Source organism: Clarias gariepinus, chromosome 5 (genome assembly GCF_024256425.1).
Source record: "Clarias gariepinus isolate MV-2021 ecotype Netherlands chromosome 5, CGAR_prim_01v2, whole genome shotgun sequence".
Lineage (NCBI taxonomy): Eukaryota > Metazoa > Chordata > Actinopteri > Siluriformes > Clariidae > Clarias > Clarias gariepinus.
This window is the reverse complement of record NC_071104.1, coordinates 26,125,532-26,145,804: the sequence shown is the minus strand read 5'-3', so window position 1 is coordinate 26,145,804 and position 20,273 is coordinate 26,125,532. Positions and strand designations below refer to the sequence as shown.

At 37.0% G+C, this 20,273-nt stretch overlaps 1 protein-coding gene across 3 annotated transcripts in view; it reads right to left on the bottom strand.

Moving 5' to 3' along the window:
- Positions 1-20,273, bottom strand: part of tanc1b (tetratricopeptide repeat, ankyrin repeat and coiled-coil containing 1b) — a 136,357-nt gene that overhangs the window by 98,257 nt on the left and 17,827 nt on the right. For all 3 annotated transcript variants that reach the window (XM_053495887.1, XM_053495888.1, XM_053495889.1), the window contains exon 2: positions 16,701-16,770. In XM_053495887.1, the coding sequence (XP_053351862.1) occupies positions 16,701-16,761 (61 nt within the window). In that variant the 5' untranslated portion in view covers positions 16,762-16,770. The remainder of the gene's footprint in view (positions 1-16,700; positions 16,771-20,273) is intronic.

Sequence of the window (20,273 nt, the reverse complement as noted above, 5' to 3'; positions counted from 1 at the left end):
CAGCGTACAGGACAGTGCAGCAGTGGGAGATTCCGCCGCTAGACTGCACCCCAAAGAGCTGCTCATATCAACTACAGGGATTCAAGAGACACTGACAAAAGATCCCACACTCCTCGTGAGGAAAGGATGTGTGTGTGTGTGTGTGTGTGTGTGTGTGTGTGTGTGTGTGTGTGTGTGTGTGTGTGTGTGTGTGTGAGAGAGAGAGAGAGAGAGAGAGAGAGAGAGAGAGAGAAAGTAAGAGAGAGATTTATCAGAGCTCTGAGTCTCAGACTTGTGTGTGTGCTCGGATTAAACAGTATGAAACTCACTTTGAACTCGGTTACAATTACACCCTACTGCTCTATACACGCTTGCATACGAGCACACGCTTTTCTAAAAAGATATTTATGTAACTAAATCCTTATTCTCAATCCAAAAAGTGTTTAACAATTATGGCAATTACTTATGGCGAAATTAATATAAAAGCAGTTAACAATCATGCAGCAAAGGTATCGTCAGACAGCAAAAGTTTTGACCAAATTCTGTAAAAAAAAAAAAAAAAAAAATAAATATATATATATATATAAATAAAACGATTCAAGGCTGTGACAATATACTGCACAAATCACCAGAGAAAACAAGCTCAGACAACTGAGGAGCAACAGAGGGCACAGAAACACGAAATTCAATATACACTTGGTAACTGAATACTGTGCTGAACCTGTCTTTACTAACTGAGCTGAGACCTAAGGCTGATTTCCCAAAATAAGACATCTGACACTGCCTCTTTCATACAGCCTTATATAATCATATACTGTATAACCTGCTTATTGCACAACACGTACACTAATCAGCCATAAGATTAACACATTAACAAAGATTATTAATTATATACCAGTAAACTGGTGACTAGATGATGGGCACCCAAGGCTCACCTCGTGCCTGTGGAGAGCAAAAGCCAGCCCAACTTCTTCCACAGAAAAGACAATGCAGCACAAATCTCCAAAGAATTTCAATTCTGGCCATGGGGCGCAGCAGGCAAGGAGCCCAAGACTGCCACAACCAGGCCTTCAAACTCCCCAGATCCCGATCCAATTGACCCTCCTTTAGACAAACAAGTCCAATCCATTGAGGCCCCACACTGAAACCCACAGCACCCAAAGGATCTGCTGACTTTATCCTGGTGCCAGACACCACAGCATCTTCCCAAATCACCTTACATGGGGGCCAGAGCTGCCCATGTGGCACAAGGGGGACCTAACCAACACTGGGCATAAAGTTTTGCATCATGTTATGGCTGATCAATGTATATACATACTGTATAATATGGTTTGCCAGTAATATGGTATTCCAGGGTATTTAAAAAATGTGTGTAATGTGTTTACACGGGGGTCACAGTCATGAAAACCCTGAAAAAAAGGAGGGAAAAAATAATTTTTCCTGGAAAGTCATTGGGGGATATATAAGAAAATGTTTAGAAAAGTAATAATAATGACAAACACTTAAACATGCAAGCCTGCACATGTATGTTTGTGTGAGTAATCATAAGATGGTGTTAAGCTTTCGTTTGCTAGTTCAGTATAATCTGTTTAGTTAACGGTCTCTGCAGCGGAAGCGTTGTAGACTTCAATGTTTTGGCTTAATTAGTACTATGTTTTTACTTTCACACCAAATAACTATATCTATTATAAAAACAGAAATTCAGCAGTCTCAGCACTAAGCAGAAAGTAAGTAAGATTTAGTAGTGACAGCTTTAAAAGCCGTCTGTTTTTTTGCAGGGTATTAATGTCTCTCCATTACGCTGCTTTTCCAGTTAGGATTAAGGCCTAAAGATTTCTGCTAAAGATCGTTGATGGGGACAAATGAGTCAATCCCTATTAGCCGCATGCAGTATGCTGCTGGACGATGTGGTTGTGCTTCAGTGAAGAGAGGAATGTCTTTTCCAGTAGCCTTGAGGGACAAAAGACAGGGGAGGCCAAGAGCCATGACATTTCCCATTGCTCATTAGAGAGGCTTGATTGCTGCTGGTCTGGGAAAAGAGCCTGGGCCACAGTAGTGTCTCAGCTCGGCCATATTTAACTCATTGGAACGGAAAAGGAGACCAAAGGAAAATGCAAAAGAGCTCTTAATATAAAACCACACTTGGGGTGAAAATGTAATATAAATCTTATTTATTCAAAACAACCACTTTTACTATACCGTAATATGGAGAGAAATCCCCTCAAGTACCTGTAAAGCTTAAAATAATGCAACACAACAGAAGTGTGTAGAAATATTTATTTATTATATTGGCTTTAACCACATGTAGAGAGCTTAATCCATGAGCAAACATTCACCTGTGGAACAGCTACAAAAAGAGCAGGAGTGACTTGATTTAACCTGACTGGGTAAACAGAAGGTGACACGGTGACACTAAACACACTGTTTCTGTATTACAGTATGAAAGAAAAACCCCTTTGCTAGCCATACGAGATAGGATGTAAATTATTATTAATGTACACTCCTCAGAACTTTCCAAAGTACAATTCTGGAGATTGACTGTTGCTATTTAGCCAATCAGTTATAAAGATAGCTTTACTTAGCAGTCCAATTCCACCAGGAAGGAGTAATGTCTTAACATGTTCTGTTTTTAAATGTGCTTTCTGCAAAACTAAAAAGTCACTTCCTGCTTCCTGTACAGGCTGGTGGTTGGTCAAAGCACTCTTGGTGTGATGTCTTTTCCACACGGGGCTGTTTTTTTAGGGTGACCCTAGAGGGGTTAGAGGTTAATGTCAGATTTTGACTGGTATTAGAACGGACCATTAAACAAGAGTTCAGCATAGGGGCCAGGATGGGTGACAGGAACAACAGCTCACAGCGGACAATAGGAAGTCTCAGCAGAGGCTCATTGACTATGTTTAAATAGATGTGACTATGACACACACCAGCACCTCTCTCACAGAGATTAATCACCAGCGACATCCTAATCTGAACTCAAAGACGAGGGCTATCCTTTGTTTTGCGTCAGCCATCACACGGGTGCTGTAAACAGAGAGTGCAATTTGTGGCAGGATGCTGCTAAAACGGCTGCTGTGCGGAAAATGAAAAACTGAAAAACAAAAGCAGTCCAATAAAAGCTGTGTGTAATGCCTGCAGTGAATACTACAAGGTGGCTGTAACAGGGCAGTGTTCAGTACTACCAATATGAAACAGCACCTAAAAATAAACAGTCAAGGTAAATCAGTGATTTTCACTCAGGCCTCTGGAGCCATGGTACAACCTAGCTTTTTTTTTATAAGCTTTACAAAAAGGTCCATGATCTGTTATCCGATATGAATGCTATTGGCTTTACCACAGACATTTGGAACTCTGATGTTCACCCAATATCATTGCTTAGCTTTACTGCACGCAGTCAAGAAAAGTCACGCAGTATGAAAAGTTTACACAGGTCTCAGAGCTCCCCCAAAGTGTGTCTGATAATGCTTCAGAGCTGAAATAGGCTTCAGATATGTATGTATTGTTTCAGCATCTATGCAAATGATCTACTGCTGAGCCACAACCCACAGAACGTCAGAGCTGAGCAACAAGCTTGCGATGGGCCTCTTTATATAAGAGGTCATAATAGGGCAAAAATCTATTTGGTTTGTTTAACTCATTGCATAAGATAAATTAAATAAAAGCAAACAATGCTCGTATTTTTATTATAATTATACACAAACACAATAGAGACCAATCTGAACATTTACAAATGTGGAACTGCAATCTTTCAGTTTGCTAACTTTTTAACTTATTTAAAAACAAATGCTGCCATAAGTTAAGAAAGCTTTATTTCTTAAAAGTTTAAATCAAACATTTCTTAATGCATTGTATAATTACTCAAATGTTAAGTATACAGACTAGTTTAGACTGTTTTTTCTTTTTGGACTGATTTTTTTTCTTTCACAATTTTAATGTACTTAAAATGTACACACTGAACTTATACGTTAAATACACGCCTCAGATCGAGACTTACTATTGGTAGATAGTAAGTATCTACCAATAGTAATATTAAATGCATCAGATCAGGATCAAGGCAAAAAAACCTTTACCACCAAATCCTTATTAATATTAATTAATATTAAGGTTTGCACAAACCTCTTTTGAATATTTCAATAGCTTGTAAATGCAAATGTTGTTGCTATATGATTATATTTGTATAGTGTTGGACATGAAAAGGAAATGGTCGTTAAACCACTTAGAGTGTTGTAGCAGAGCAAAATGAGAAAAATGGAGATCATTAATTTTGACCATGCCTTAGATACTGAAAAAGAGATCAGGATTTATTGCATAAGGAAGATAAACTATTATAGCTGGGAAAAAGCACAAAATAAAACCACATGGCCACATTTCTATACAAATTAAAACACAATCACTATTGTGTCACTGTTAGAAATGATCATTCATATGACTTCAATCAACTTACTAATTTCTTTCAGGTAAAATGCAGACTAGATAAGTCACAGTTCCTATAGTGATTACCACAATGGATTATAAACACACAAGCCATATATTGCAACACAATTTCCTGGTGAGCGTTAACTGATGCTGACAACTGACAAGAAGTCTGTTGTGGGATGTGATTTTTGCTCTTAAATTCTAATTTAAATGTTGAATGAAAACCAGACATTCTTCTGAAAACACCCTGCCAAGCAAATTACACTCCATAATTAGGCCAAACATTCCTTAGCAAATGTGTGCAAATGAACTCCTGAACCCACTACAACTGGACTATAGGTCAAAAGTGCATTTTCTCAGGTGTTATTGTTTTGGTTTTCCTCACAGAGCAGATAATGCAAAGAGGGTCATTTTTCTTAGATTAAGCCACAGTTTCCTTACATATCAAAAGTGCAAAATTAAAAATTTTATTTAAATAACTTTATAAACTGTTAATTTTTATTTAAGAAATACATTTTTAACAAAGAAAACAACATCTTAAAGTGAAACATAAAAGCTGCTATTCGAACAACCTGAAAAATAATATGTGTTACCTGTGTATGTTATGTGCATGTTGCAAATACATTCAAAAAATCTGTTTGTTAATGATAAAAAAATCATGACAATATCAGTTAACTGGCAAAACAGACTAAACCTATTTATATGCATAACTACGTTCATAAAGTCTAAAAACACTGGCACCTTGTTCTCATCTCATTTCAGTCCATGGTTCATCTTCCCACGGCGGCACTGAACAACGATAACACTACTGTTCTAGAGGACTTTGGATCAGGGAATGCCATCACTTAGTTCCCAACAGCCAAGTCTGACGTAGTCTTTATTTGCCCTTGCTTTCACTACAGAGGTGTTTCCAAGGTGAAGGACACCAGTGTTTGTTCTACAAGTAACACCTCTGGCTGCCAACTGGCCAAGACAAGACTAGAGAACTTAACAGTAAGTGGCTAGGACACATGCAAGTTGACCTAGAGTTATTCAGTCAATTTCTGCACCAACATTTAGTTTTAAATTGAGAATCATCAGTAAGCCTCAATTGCACATCTGTCTCTGTTGGAGCTGATAAAATTATACACATTCTTCAAAGTAATAAGTAACAAAGTAGGTAATTTATGAATGTGAGGGATCTTTTGTATGTGTCTTAATTATAGTTTATTTTATTCATTACAGCTTACAGTATATGGTTCCTCTACCACCAAGAATGTAGTGCACTATTACTCACCTCACTTAACAAGTTTAAACAAACCTATATAAAACACTATGTACTGTAGGTCCCCCTTTTGCTCTTAAATCATGTCCACAAGTTGGAAACATTTCCATGAGATTCTAGTCTGTGTTGATGTGAGCGCATCATGCAGTTCATGAAGGTTTTTAAGTGCACTTTAATACTCCAAATCTGTTCTACCACATCACGAAGGTGTTATCCTTGATTCTGATCTTGTGACTGGGAAGTCCACTAAAGAACTCTGAACTCACAGTCATGTTCATGACGCCAGTTTGAGACAACTTTTGTTTTGTGACCTGCTGCATTATCATGCTTAAAGAAGCCATTAGAAGATGAATAAACTGTCTAAAGGAGTGCACATGGTGAGTAACTGTAATCAAACAGACTGTGATATTCAAATGATGATCGTTATTAACAGGCCCAAAGTGTGCCAAAAAAACATTCCCCACACCATCACACCACCTCCACCAACCTGGACTACTGACACAAGTCCAACTGGGACCTTAAAATCTGTGTGCCTCAGGAGAAATTGATATTCATCAGACAAGCCTGCACTTTTCCAGTCTTCAGCTGTCCAGTTTTGGTGATTCTGTGCCCAGTGCAGCCTCAGCTTTCTGTTCTTGGCAGACATGGTCTTTTGCTTTTGTTGCATTTTCCTTATTCTGATGATTCATGTGAACATTATCCAAAGCCACTGGCATGTATTTACATGATTCTGTATACTACACTTCTACTACATGATTGACCAATTAGATAATTACATAAATGAGCAGGTTTACATTTGTTGGTAGGTGGTCTGTGAATGTATTTTGAAACAGGACGAATCCTATAGAAGGCATTATAACATTTGACCTTTACCCTCAAAATCTAATGACATCTATTGTTAAAATGATAATTGTGCTCTTCTTTGTATATTAACATCAGTATGTGCATGAGGTCGTCGTTTTGAGTAATGTTACTAGGGCAAAATACGGGCCCTTGCATTTCTTTTCCAAGAAATTATATTTTTGCTGGCTAGATGGGGTCTTGATCAAGGGCCCAACTGTGGCTAGGATTTAAACTTCCGAATTGGAGCCTAAAGCCTTAAACGCTGCACCACCGCTGACTCATGTTGTGCTACTGGGTGTTCAGGAATCAGACGTGTTTATTGAGGTCATTTGCAAATTCCAGTCTTGGGACCAGTAGAAGTAAGGGTGCTGGAGTAAGCGAGAATTGTGGTCAAGCTTAGTACCACCACTATAAACAAGGTCAAGACCTAGCCTTCCCTCCGAAAAGCTGGTAAATCTCTTTATATACAACACTGTGGTAAAGATTATTAATACAAGGAAAAGACAGACGCTCCTTTGGGTAAAGTTTTTTTCTTCCCCTGTATGGAATATTTTTGGTTACAGACTCTGTGTGTGTGTGTGTGTGTGTGTGTGTGTTCTCAACCGCTAGACAGAAAACACATATTGAAAGAGCAAATATTTAACACAAGAGAAATATAAATATTAAAAAGCAAAGGAAAAAAATGAAACAAGTTGTCATCACTCCACAGGGCATCTGCAATAAAAATACCAAATAAATTCAGTGTGAAAGAGTGATTTGATAAGGACAGCTGCAGAACGTGCCAAATGAAATGCATCAGACAGCCAAGTCAGTGTGGTCAAGCCAGGAAAGCTGTAAAGTAAAGCCTGAATTAAGGCCAGAAAACATTTCTTATGAACACAAAACAAGGAATGTTATATGAATGCCTCTTTATTTTCTAATGCACCACTGTGACAGGCTCTGTGGTGCAAGTTACCTGAAAAAGCATCTGACCAGACCACCTCAAAGTGTGTTTCAGTTTAGAGAGCTAACTTAATCCCTGGTTCAGAGTAAAGGTTCAAAAAGGTACGGAAGGACATTAATGCAATAGATGTTTTGTGATGAGCTTGTATTCCAAAGGCAGAAAATATCATTCCAAATGCTGCAGTTGACATTTAACAGCAAAGAAAACAGCAAGTATCATGAATGTATTTTCTAACTAAAATAGTATTTCCATTATGTAAGGATTTTACAGTTCAGGGCATCAGTTTAATGTATTAATAATCCATGGGCTAGGTCTAAGCCAAGAGGATCAAGCCATCATCAGACATCAGTATTATCTACAAATGACCCAAACATTCACTTTCTCAACCAACAGGTAAATGTTCAAATTAAACACCTTAAGAACAAAAATAATGTGATCTCTGACTAAGAGTGTGGCATCGCTGTTGATGCAAAAAACGTGTTTAAATATTTTAGAAACTGCTGTTATCCTGGGATTTTCACACACAACTGTCTCGAGAGTTTACAGAGAGCCGTGCCGGGAAAACCGAGTGGGAGTAAGTTCTGTGGGTGCAAACACGTTGATATGAGAGGTCAAAGAAAAAAGGCCAGATTGGTTTGAGTTGCCAGGAAGGATAACAATTCATGTTTGTACTACACAACTATGGTCAACAGAAATGCAACAGAAAATGCTCAAAACACTGAATCTGAGGCTATCAAGAGCACAGGCTTTCCCAAACTGGACACTTGGGATACCTGTTATTTTTCACTTGTACGGGGGTAAAATGATTGACGTTAATGAATCAATGCAGAAAAAAGGACAAACTTCTTTCCTCTACATGCATTATGATGCCCCCTAACATTGTGTGAGGGCCAGATTGAAAAATTGTGGTTGTTGGCTTCATATCCCTTAGTCCCAGTAGGTAGCTTTTAGTTAAAAAAGGAACTCAAGACTGGTACTGCAAAAAGTGGGAATGGCAAAAACATTTTGGAGGAAAATGTAGAAAAAACAAACCAAAACATCATAAACCAATAGAAAAAAACTAACTAAAACATTTACAAGTACTGCCAGCTATTGGGAGGTTTGTAGTATAAGAAAGTTGTCATATGTTTGTAGGTTAGCTAACATACCTGTCTCCTGGTGCTATAGATCATCAGATAGATACTATTACTAAAATGCTAAACCAAGTAACAACAACATAAAATTACTAAAATAAAAAATAAAAATCAACCATTCATAGTCTTATAAACCAGACCCTAATCATGACTAAGGATTCTGGTATGCACCATGAAAAATATGATGAAAAACATAAATAATAAGCTTCACTCTTCTGGGAAGTTTTTCCACTAGATATTGGAGCATGGAGGTGGGGATTTGCCCATTCAGCCACAAGCATTAGCGAGGAGGCCTAGAGTGCCATCAGCATTCCAACTCATCCCTAAGGTACTCAGTGGGGTTGAGGTCAGGGCTCTGAGCAGGCCACTCAAACTCTTTAACTCCATCCCTCATAAACCATGTCTTTATAGGACCATCTCTTTGTGGATGGGGGGATTGTCATGCTGAAAGATGTTGGGGCCTCTTAGTTCCAGTGGAACGAATACCAAATGAGAATGTGATGATCAGGTGTCCACAGACTTAATGTAGGATAGTGCATGTGTGAAGAAAGAAGCAATCTCCAAAGAAGCAATCTCCAAAGTCCTGAGATTGTATCTACCTCTGAAATGGTAAATTTGCCATGGTGACCAAAAGTGTGTTGTCACAAAAAAAGGGGGGGGCGGGGGGGACCAAAAAAAGGCACCCTGACACACTCATGAAGAAGGCTGTTTAAATATGGCAGCAGATTTGCCCTAATTAATCAGCAGTGAGGATTCACTATAAATACAATTTTAAAAAATGCTGTTTTGTGTGATCACCTAGGGAAAAAAATAAATCCAAAAATGATCACTGGTTTAAATTTTTATTTGATCCTCTCTGAAGCACAAGGACCCTGTCATTAGTGCTAACTTGGCTACACAAAGTTAAATAGGACTCAAACCAACAGTTCTGTTTTCAGACTCAGTTGACCAGGAAGGAGGAGTCAGTGGTGGGAATGGAAAAAGCTGGCAGGAAGAATGCAGCCAAAAGAAGAAGGCCTCTGAGACAGCTCGCTTTCATTTCGTGTTTAGTATTTTACCAAATGGTCTGTGCATATACCACTGAGAAATTTAAAACCTACTAACATGTTTAATATTAATCAGCCATTCTGACAAACTGAGGAAATTGTAATTGTATTTTAGTACAAATCAAGCATGATATCTTGCATGACAACAAATAAAATGGAGAACGTCCTCTCTTATCTGGCAGTTAGTCTCTCTGTGAGATACCTTTCATGTCTAGTTGCATGGAGATACCGCTAAGAAACACTGCAGCAGCTGAATATACACACAGCTGAATAAACAGTAAGCTGGCTTCTTAATGCAGACTTCGTTGGTTTGGCAACATTCTGAGTTTAGCACATTGTATATGTATATAGTATACAAAGTATGTAAAAGAAGTAAAAAAAAATGAGCAAAGGTTTAGATATTAATGATGTGCTCCAATCGATCACTGTAAACCATAATTTCAATAAATTGAAACTGTGACACTGTGAGAGCTTTAATGCTTAACAAGGTTTAACAGTTAAAACCTTGCTGGTTATAAGCCTAACACCATAGAAACACGGTTCACTGGTTACCCCCAAAGGCCAAGAGTTTTTTCAGATTATGTTTAAAAAACCACGTGAGTAAGCATTGAGAGACATGAGACTGAGAGAGACATGAATCTAGATCTGTATCATGAGATATCTTACTGCAAGATAAAAGGAACAATTTGCAGCACAGTCACAACAATGGTAACAAAGACATCCCGTGCAGTAAACGGAATAGAAAAACAAAGCGAGCGAGTGAACACCATTCAGGTCCTTCCAACATTTAGTGGAACTGTAGTTCTAGCAGCCAAAGTCCTTCTGTGTTCACCCTAGTGAATGGATGAAAAAAGTGAAAATAAGCACAGGGACTAAGAAGCAGATGAAAAGGAAGAAAGCGTTAAAGAGTAAGTGTGCTTGGCCATGACACTCCCACACACTGCATTAATGACTGCTCTGGAAGTGGGAGGCAGGCAGAGGCACTCCCTGAAGATTACAGCATAACAAAACACACTAAACTCACCTTAAGAGAACCAGTCACATCTGTTTACTGTCAGCCAGACCTCCAAGAGAATTCAAGAAACTCATTACACTTCAAGGACAGAAAAAGGCTATAGCAGCATACATTTAACTTTTAACACTTTACTTGATAAAGATTTTCTATTGAATGCAAATCTTTACAACAAAGCAAACACACAATAAACATTCAGTTACCAGTAGATCTAGCATTACCCTACATTAGCTTAATCTGCTATACAGGGTCACTCTACAGGTGTATGATTACTCACTGTTATGGACAATTTGTTCAACTACTCCCTCTTTCAGCAGAAAGAAATTACCAAAGAACCAGATATAATCTGGGTGGTGCCTTGTTCCCAGCCCTGAGACTAAGAAGCAGTAAAACATTGTGTGTGTATGGCACTGGTACAGTATGTGTGCTTCAGGTGCTGCAGTGTTGCCAGGATTTTAAGCAGCTCAATATTTGTAAGGTTGAAGGAAATTCTGTCATCCAAAAATTTCAGTAATTTGGAAGTAAAAAAAAAAAAGTGATACAGCACACCTTTGGCTAGGGAAACCAGATAAAATACATAAAACATGAATGTAAGTAGGAAATAGGATGTATATTGGGTGGATACAGAATTTCAACATCAATGCCCTGGCTTTTAAAGCAACTAATGTACGTTCATTTTTGTTGCCATAGTGCGGCAAAAGAGGCGATTTTAACAGAATGTAAAACTTGGCCCTGCAAAATGCCACAAGCAGAAATTGATCCGGCAGTAAGCTTCAAATTCAAATGTCAAAGTTATGTTTGGATGTGAACTTTCCAAAGCAAACCCTGGCCATGGAATAGAACGTACACCATGATCTTCCTTGTAGATTTTTACGATCGATAATTTTTTTCCTTATCACGCTTTTCCTTTTAAAGAAACCTATATTAAACTCCCCCTCCCCAAATTACCTAATTGATTTGTGCATAAACAGTCACAATGGCTCACAGCAAAACCTGGAACTCCTGTGTGGCTCCCAGCAATGTCAAGCTGCTACTGAATTGGATCTGCTCCTAACCCATTTCAGCAGAGTGTAAATACAACAAAGAAGAACCAAACACTGGTACACACACGCGCGCACACACACCAGGAAACCTCACATACCTGGGGCCTACTCAAAATCACATACATATATTTTAGTGTGCATCTGCATAAGCATATAATGATTAAGTAATGAAGTTGAATTAGTATTCAGGGAATGCTGTGGTGCTCTGGAGCAGTTTTACACAAGATGAAGGCTGCAGTCCCCGGCAAAAGAGCAGACTTTCCATAAATGTAATAAAACATTAAAAAAAAAAACTTTGCAGAACAGTGCCTCGGTCTAATACGCATTATGTACTGTGTCACTGGACCATTTTACCATGGTCAAAGATCTTCTGTAATTTTCTTCTTCTTATGAATAGGCTCTTTTAATTTTAATGTCATGTTAGCAGTTAGTATAATAGTTGGAATCAATAAATATTAAATTCAATCTAGATCCTAAGACCCACAGCAAACATGGCAGCACTTCCATAATGTTTTAAAAGAGATTACATTTTTTATTTGTGTGTCAATGTTACTACAAAGGAAAAATGCAGGCAAAACAGACTAAAAGTTTATGCACACCTGACCATCAAATATGTGAACCCTAAAGTGTCACCACTAAATTCAAAGCGCACAACTGCCTAAAATGCATTTGAATGCTGTAGGATTACATTTTTGCTTCACTGGAACTAAGAGGGGTGGCACAGTGGCTAGCACCATCGCTTTATACCTCTACGGTAGCGGTTTGATTCCTGGCCAGGTTCGATATGGTTTGCCATGGTTGGAAAACAAGAACTCGAGTGGCTGGTACCAATTAAGCACGCCAGGTCATCTTGTCAAACATCAGTGCCCTACACACACATTTATTTGTAACATGACATGTGTTATTCTTTTTTAATCTTAACTTTCAAAAGAGATAAAAGAGCCTGATGAGGCCATGACAATTTATTGCTCCTATTATTGAAATGAGGAACTGATGTTCCACATGTTTCACAAATGTTCCAGTACAACCATGGAATGTGCTGGATGTTAATAAATGAAAAAGATGCAACAATTGACAAACTGATGTTTTATAAGATGAATGAAACATTTTGGCATGGCAGTTATAGAAAAATAAACAACTTCACACCACACCTGCCAGTCTATCTTTGATTATTACCCTGTAACAGTACGACAGATCATTTTTTATTCATTACATTTTAATCTGCAATCTGTATTGTAACAGATGGAGGATCGGGGTGTCCTGGGTGTGTAGGCTTATTTAGAAAACTATGACATTTAACAGAAGGTCCTATGCATTTTTCATAGGCAGCAAGTCCCCAGTCATCTGTGACATGTATGTAATTTGATTACCTTACAGTTTGTTTCAGTCATACTCCTAAGATATTCTGAAAAGCGTGGAGAGTGTAAGAGAGTAAACTCAGACAACAACTCTGAATTGTTTATGTTGCAGAATATTCTGAATAGACTAGTATACATGCATACAATTCCTAGCTTATTTTTTTTTTTACATTGACATTATTTAGCCTTGCAGGTCTTACATTATCTGCGCATGTCCCAGTAACATTTATGACAGAAACTTCTTAGAAAAAGAGCAAATACATCACAGTAAGGAAACTGACATTCTGCGCCAAAGTACTTCAAAGCAACTGCAGGCCAGAGCTAACTGACCTCATGTAGAATGGAAAGGAAAAAGAGCAGAGACAGGATAGAGAGTGAGAGCAGAATAGGATGTGATGTGATGGTTATATCTATAGCCTGGAATACAATCGAGGACCTCATGCTCCAGATGGCTTAGGTAACCTAATCTATGATTTAATCTGTCTGTCTTCAGGCAGTTTCTTCACTGGGATTTCAGACATGGCTGCCGGTTTGTTATGACTAGTCAGAGAACATAACAGAGCCAGCTCCTGAGGACCTGTAAAATTACAGACTTTTACAGTTCTATAATTAGTGTTGCGCTAAAACCAGCTAAAGCAAATATCCAGTCAGTCATAGAGAATGCTGAGTCAGGCAGCTCAAGAACAAAGTGGTACAACTCGAGGTCTGGTTTCTGTTTTAGTCATACAAGATGCAAAACCCCCAAAAAAAGTTTGTGTGTGCGTATTAACAGTCACTGGAACTAGATGCTGTCTGGGAAGAGCAGACAAACCCTGTTCTTTTTAATGATGAGTTCACTGCTCACATGTCAAAGCTTGAAATAGTCCGGCTGAGGGAAGCACTACTGAGAGCAAACAGAAGCAAAGTGAAATACAACAGTAATATTATACCCACTGTTATAAAGTTTTCATACAAATATTGTAACGTGACCTTTAGTCTCCTAATTGTGACTATTAATTAATTAAACCAAATGATACATGTGACCAAGCATGTTAAAATAAATTTATTTTATGTAATTTCTTTAAATTTCACATATCTACTTTTACAACTTCACTAAGATATGTTGCGCTCATTAATGCATTTCCAAAACAACCAACCAATTTGGGTATCATACATGTGCATTGTACATACCTACATATAATTCATCACGCTTACTAGAATTTAATAATATTTCAACTCATTCAGTGATTTTGATGACAGAGCAATGAACACAGTTTTTTTTCCTCCCTATATAACAAAGCAAGCTTTAGACTCGAGTGATAAATCCAAATGAGCTGATGAACTGAAATCATCTACAGATTAAGGTTCATACACATTGGCCCAATTCCTTTGATATCCTTGGCATAAAGGATATGGTGTACTTATAAAGGTTATAGAATAAAATTTTTATTGCACTGTTTTAAAATGATTCACCACGAGTATATTAAAGCTTTTTTATTAGAATACGACCTAAAAGTTTTTTTACAGCTCAGAACACACCCCAACTTCAGGCACAAAATAAGTTTATTGACACTGTGACAGGCACGAGCTGGCAACCAATCAAGGAAAAGAAATAGGCTTTCTATAGGCTGAAATAGATGTACTGTATAACACATCTTTGCTGAGAATGCACATCTTGGCACTCATGGTAGAAGGCTGGTAAATAACAAGAACTCTTTGTTCATTTCTCTGTATTTTTATAAACGCACTTGATTTATACAGGGCCGGAGTACATCGTCCAGAAAAATTACAGATTAGCGACAAATTTGCCCGCATGGGCTCCCCAGTGGTCCAACAGAAAATTGTTCTCCCCATCATCCAGATATCACAGGCTTAAACCTTCTCAGACGAAAGAGGTGTACATACTTGCATTTGAACTCACCCATCAATGATATCAACACTATAAAATCATGAGCGCCTGTTAACTTACACAAGTAAAGGTGAGCAGATTTTAGTGCATGAGCAGAAGCTTAAAAGTTGCTTTCAGAGGGTGTCATGTATCTGAGGAAGCATTTGATATCCTTTGTCCTTCCTGATCGTTAGTTGTTTTTATTTGAATTTTATTTGCACAGAAAGATCAGTCCAGTAACGTTGAGCACTTCTGTGATTTGATTTAAGTTTAAATTTGTGTGAGACAAAGTGATGTAATCTTGCACAGTTTTGGATAAAACGTATGAGTTATTTAATAATGCATGTTTGTTATAATTATGTTATAAGATTTTCCACTTAAAAGGAAACTTATAAAAATGTTTCTGTATAGTGTCAATTACAGTACTTAAAAAGGAAGAAAATCTAATTTGGCCAACAGAAACCATAATCTGTAAAAAACATCTCTAGCATCTTGTAGTACAATTTTTTTATTTGAATAATGATTATTTTTAATATTTAGTAAATGCAAGCAGAGAATTATATCCTTAGTAGAACAAATGCCTGTGCCACATTCTAAACTGGACACTGGCATACTAAACAGGGGTGTTGTTACTATTCAGGTATATTACTAGTGTGTGCAATGCAGTTTGGGAGCAATTCCAAAATTATAACAAAAGAAGGAGTGATTTCAAAATCTCACAATGAGCTATAATTCTAAGCTTGAACTAAAATTCCAAAATGCCATCAGACTTGGACAAACCAAAGAAAATGCCTCTTAAACTCTGAATTCATACTCAAGGATTAAAGATGGGCTCCTGAACATAAAACAACTAATTCTCCATATACCAGTGGTCTGCAACCTTTTTTGCACCATGAACCAGTTTTATGTAAGACATTTTTTCACAGACCTGTCCATCATGTGTCCATATCAGAATGTAAGAAACTGCATAATAAATACATCATACCATAAGGCAGAATCAGGTGTGAGCCCTTAGATTTTCATTGCGGTCACTGCAGACAACTCCTTTTCACAAAGATAGCTTGAAAAAGGGTTTGCTTTGATTTCAATCGAGATTGTCAGCAGAATTTATGTTGTCTCAAATTTACTTTGAAGGATCTATTACACAGATCGAGCTTGGAGCATGTGAATTGCCTGTTGTGATAAACCTGTAATTTAAATAGGACTCTTGGCATTTTTTATTTATTTATTTATTTTTATTTTAATGCAGGCTTTTTTTTGTTAGCAGTCTCATCTGCGGTCTTATCAACATTTTCCCCTTTTCAAAGAAGCTTTAAGGAAACATTTGTTTTTTACTTTAGTTGGAGTTAGCTTGTGACATAAACTTAATTTTATCAGACATCAAAACCAATACAGAGAGACGTGTGGGAAAGACATACAGATGAAAATTTATATATATATATATATATATATATATATATATATATAGATAGATAGATAGATAGATAGATAGATAGATACTATTTAGTCCAAGACTAGACTTAATTCATACACAGTAAAAAAAATATTCTTACTGGTCAGGTTGACAGATAAGTATCAATACAGTACACCTCTAAATAAAGGCTTTATGCTCAGAAAATGAGCCTGGTGTAAAGGCAAAGCATAAATTGTGAAAATTCTTTTTGTTCACAGAAATGCTTTCATATGACACCCTAAACTTTGAAACACTGCCTACAAAATGCTACATCAAAATGAGATCTCAAGAAAGCATGTGACGGATGCCCAAAACCCACCATCTGTTTTACATTCACTGGACGTACCTGTCTCCTTTTTGCTCCCCTTCCCTCCGTCTCTGTTCATTTTCAGCACTGCCTTAAACATATTGTGACCCTGTAAAAAAAAAAAAAAAAAAAAAGGACAAAATAAATTATGGGTGTAGGATTCAATTCAACACTATCATCTACACATGACTCATAACGATGATGACATTCATGCATTACTTTCAGGTTATTTCTCTTAGGATTAATTTCTGAGATATTTCCTACAGACAAAAAAATAATGCTCCAGTGTTTAGACAGGACCACTCCATGCTGCTTTCTTGTTATGCCGGAAAAAACACTGTCAGATTCTCAACATTCCACATCTAATTGATGCTGTCTGGATGAACTTGACCTTTGTCATGATAATATTAACATTTTTGCTCAACATGCCTGCTCTTTCTTAAAAAGGGCTCAAAAGATTCATTCACGGGAGCAAAGCCATTTTAAAATGTGCATTAATTAATTAAACCTGTCTGACAGGTTGAGCTCCATCTGGTCGCCAGGTCTAATCGGGGTCATCAAGGTAGAGGGGAGTGGACCCAAGTGTACGGTTACATGAACTCAAAACCGCACACAGGTCGACTGCTGGTGATAGTGTGTCACATTTTAAACTTAAATATAAAAGAGAGAATACTGCATTTAAATAGTGATCATTTCTAAATCAGAGTTTGTAACACAAACTCGTCACTCTAGCTTGTGTGTTTACATTAGCCTCACATCATCCAGCCTGGTGGCATTGTGGTTAAGCGAGTAGCACTGTTGCCTCATACGTCCAGGGTTGGGTTGACAACAATTTTTCTACTTAGGTTTCTGTGATGTATTACACTTCTTCCCACAGTACAAAGAGGCTGATTGGTGATTTCAAACTGCCCATAGCATACAGTATGTTTGGGTATGTGATATGTGCCCATCCAGAATATGGAGAAAATACATGCATGTATTTAGCCTGTAAGCTGCTTCCATCCTGGAGGACACAACATCCTCTGCTGGGTACATCAGCAAGGACATAGCACCCTAGTACCTTACATCTTACTCCTAAGGGCCCGGTCACACTTTGATGAGGACCATGAAGTTCCTTCTATGTCCTACAGTTATCGAAAAACAAAGAAGAAACAAAGTTAAAATAGAAAACTATGTATTTGTTCATACTACTTCCACGCTACGTCCTGTCAGGTTCTCAATGCGTCCGTTATGTAATTAATGATTTTATTATGTAAAATTATCTAATTTCCCATCACGCAGACGATCATCCACTCACTAGAGTCATTAAGATCAAACTGAGCTATTACTATGTCAGATCAGATTGCACCAGACCCTTAACACAGTGCTTTTCATCACAAAGTGATGGTGTGACTGAGGTATCAAAATTTCCAGCTGCATGCATGCCATAAAAATGGTAAGCACCAGAAGAGCATAATATGACCTTAATGGAGTCATCTACATTGTGGACCACTGGTCATAGCCCAAGCCTGAAGAGGTCACTGTGACAACCCCCACTGATGTGGTAACAACTCAGTAAGATCCCAATAACAACTCCGTCAGGACGCCATCCAATCTTTCCAGTCTGCAGTATGTCAATGTCATTAGTATGTTTAAGTAAAGGTTTTAAAGCACAGAATACTACAAGGGAAAAAAACAAACAAACCAGTAACCAGTGTACCCATCAGTTGTTCAGGATTATTGAAACGCTTTCCAGTACCCCCACACCATACAAACCAGCAATGTCTCTGACGGTCCGTGTTTATAATCACTTTACCTCAAGAACATAACGCTGAATTTATGACCACTAAATGAAACTTTAATAATAAATAAATAAATAAAATTTTAAAATATTTTACAGATTACTCTAGTGTCTATTGTAACATTTTTCTCTCTCTGGTCCCCGGGCCAGGGTTTTACTGGCCCTCTTGTAAATGGCACCTTGAACTGATTCTTTACTTCTTATAACATTTTAAATATAAGGCATATTATTTTCACTTATATTATATTAATACTAAATACTTCTCATGCTTTTATTCAGACAGTGAGGGATTTATTTCCTCACTGCTCAATTTCACTATTCTCACATTATGTGTACCTGAGGGCTAACTTGTGCATCTTGCTTACATACTATTTTTAGATTTACACATTGCATTATTGTACATAACACTGCCTGATATGCATACTTTTCCATACTGTAAATGAGGGATAAAACACAGGAAAGCTTGCTGCTGTATGACGTAAAGCAGTTACTGTTGATTTCTGTTTTAAAGCAACACACCTTGTAGTCTCATCTTACTCTTCTACCATAGCTTTGAATTTTTTGTATTAATTAAACTATGACACATCATATTTGAATACATTATTCATTTTATTTTCAGTTATATTTTGTTTAATGGTGTGAAACGCTTACAGAGAAAACAGTTCCTACTTTCATTTTCATTATAATAGCTAAATACGTTGGTTTCCTCACCAGCCTGTGTTTTTCTTTCTTTTGACGGTAACAAGACAAAAAAAATGCAGCTTGTCAAGTTACGGATAAACCCATAAGCCCTAAAGACTTTCATCTTACAGTTTTATGTCTGTTAGTTACAAATCTTCCAAGCATGCTCAATAAACATCCCAAAGATGTAAAGGATACTTTAGCTTGTTTCTGTCTCTGACCCATATTTTTAATGGAAAAAAATACCTGAGCTGCCTTGATTGTGAATGACCTTCTTAATATTTTTTGGCCCTTAAAAGAAGCTTAAGATAAATCCATGTATTATTAAATTGTCTTCTATAATACCTTGATACCTTGTTTAGTGATGGTAATTTGGAAAACACCAAGAGTACATGCAGAAAATATTTAGATAGAGAATATAGAAACAATATAATAATATATACAGACTATAATAGAAATAATATAGAAAAATGTTAGAACACGTTCTGTTCTATTCTGTTGTTGGCATCGTTTAACTGATGGGGTTGTTTTTCTATTCTGTTAAATGACGTATACAGGAAGTTTGACCTCATCACCGATTAGCAGATGGCTATTTAGTATAAATAATGTTAGCTATCAAATGATAATGAACAAAGGATGCTACAGTGTGGTGGTAGCCAGCAGAAAAATTTACCTGCCAGCACAAAGGTGGTCTACTATGTACAACAAACAACAAATATTTATGACCTTAAACACGATGTTTTGATTTATTTCTTTCTATTAATTTCACCTAATAACCCTCCCCTCCATCTATAACCAAATGTGAAAAATCAAGAACTAAACACTTTTTTGTGTACAAAGATGGCATTGTGTCAAAGCACATCTAAAACTCAAAAACATTATAGGATTGTGCAATATAAAGTGGCATATCTTTTTTTTAGCACAACCTAGGCAATAGGATTAATTGAATTTTATTGTCTTATAAGCAACTAGACTGAGCAAAAAATAAATAAATAAGGCCCAGTAATAGCACTGGTACATAAGATCACTGGTTTTTATGTTTGTGACAAAAATATTAATAAATAAATAAAATATTTTATTTATTTTTATAATTTTTATTATTTTATTTTATTCAGATAATAATCTGATGCATCTTTTGTGAGTTTTATTGT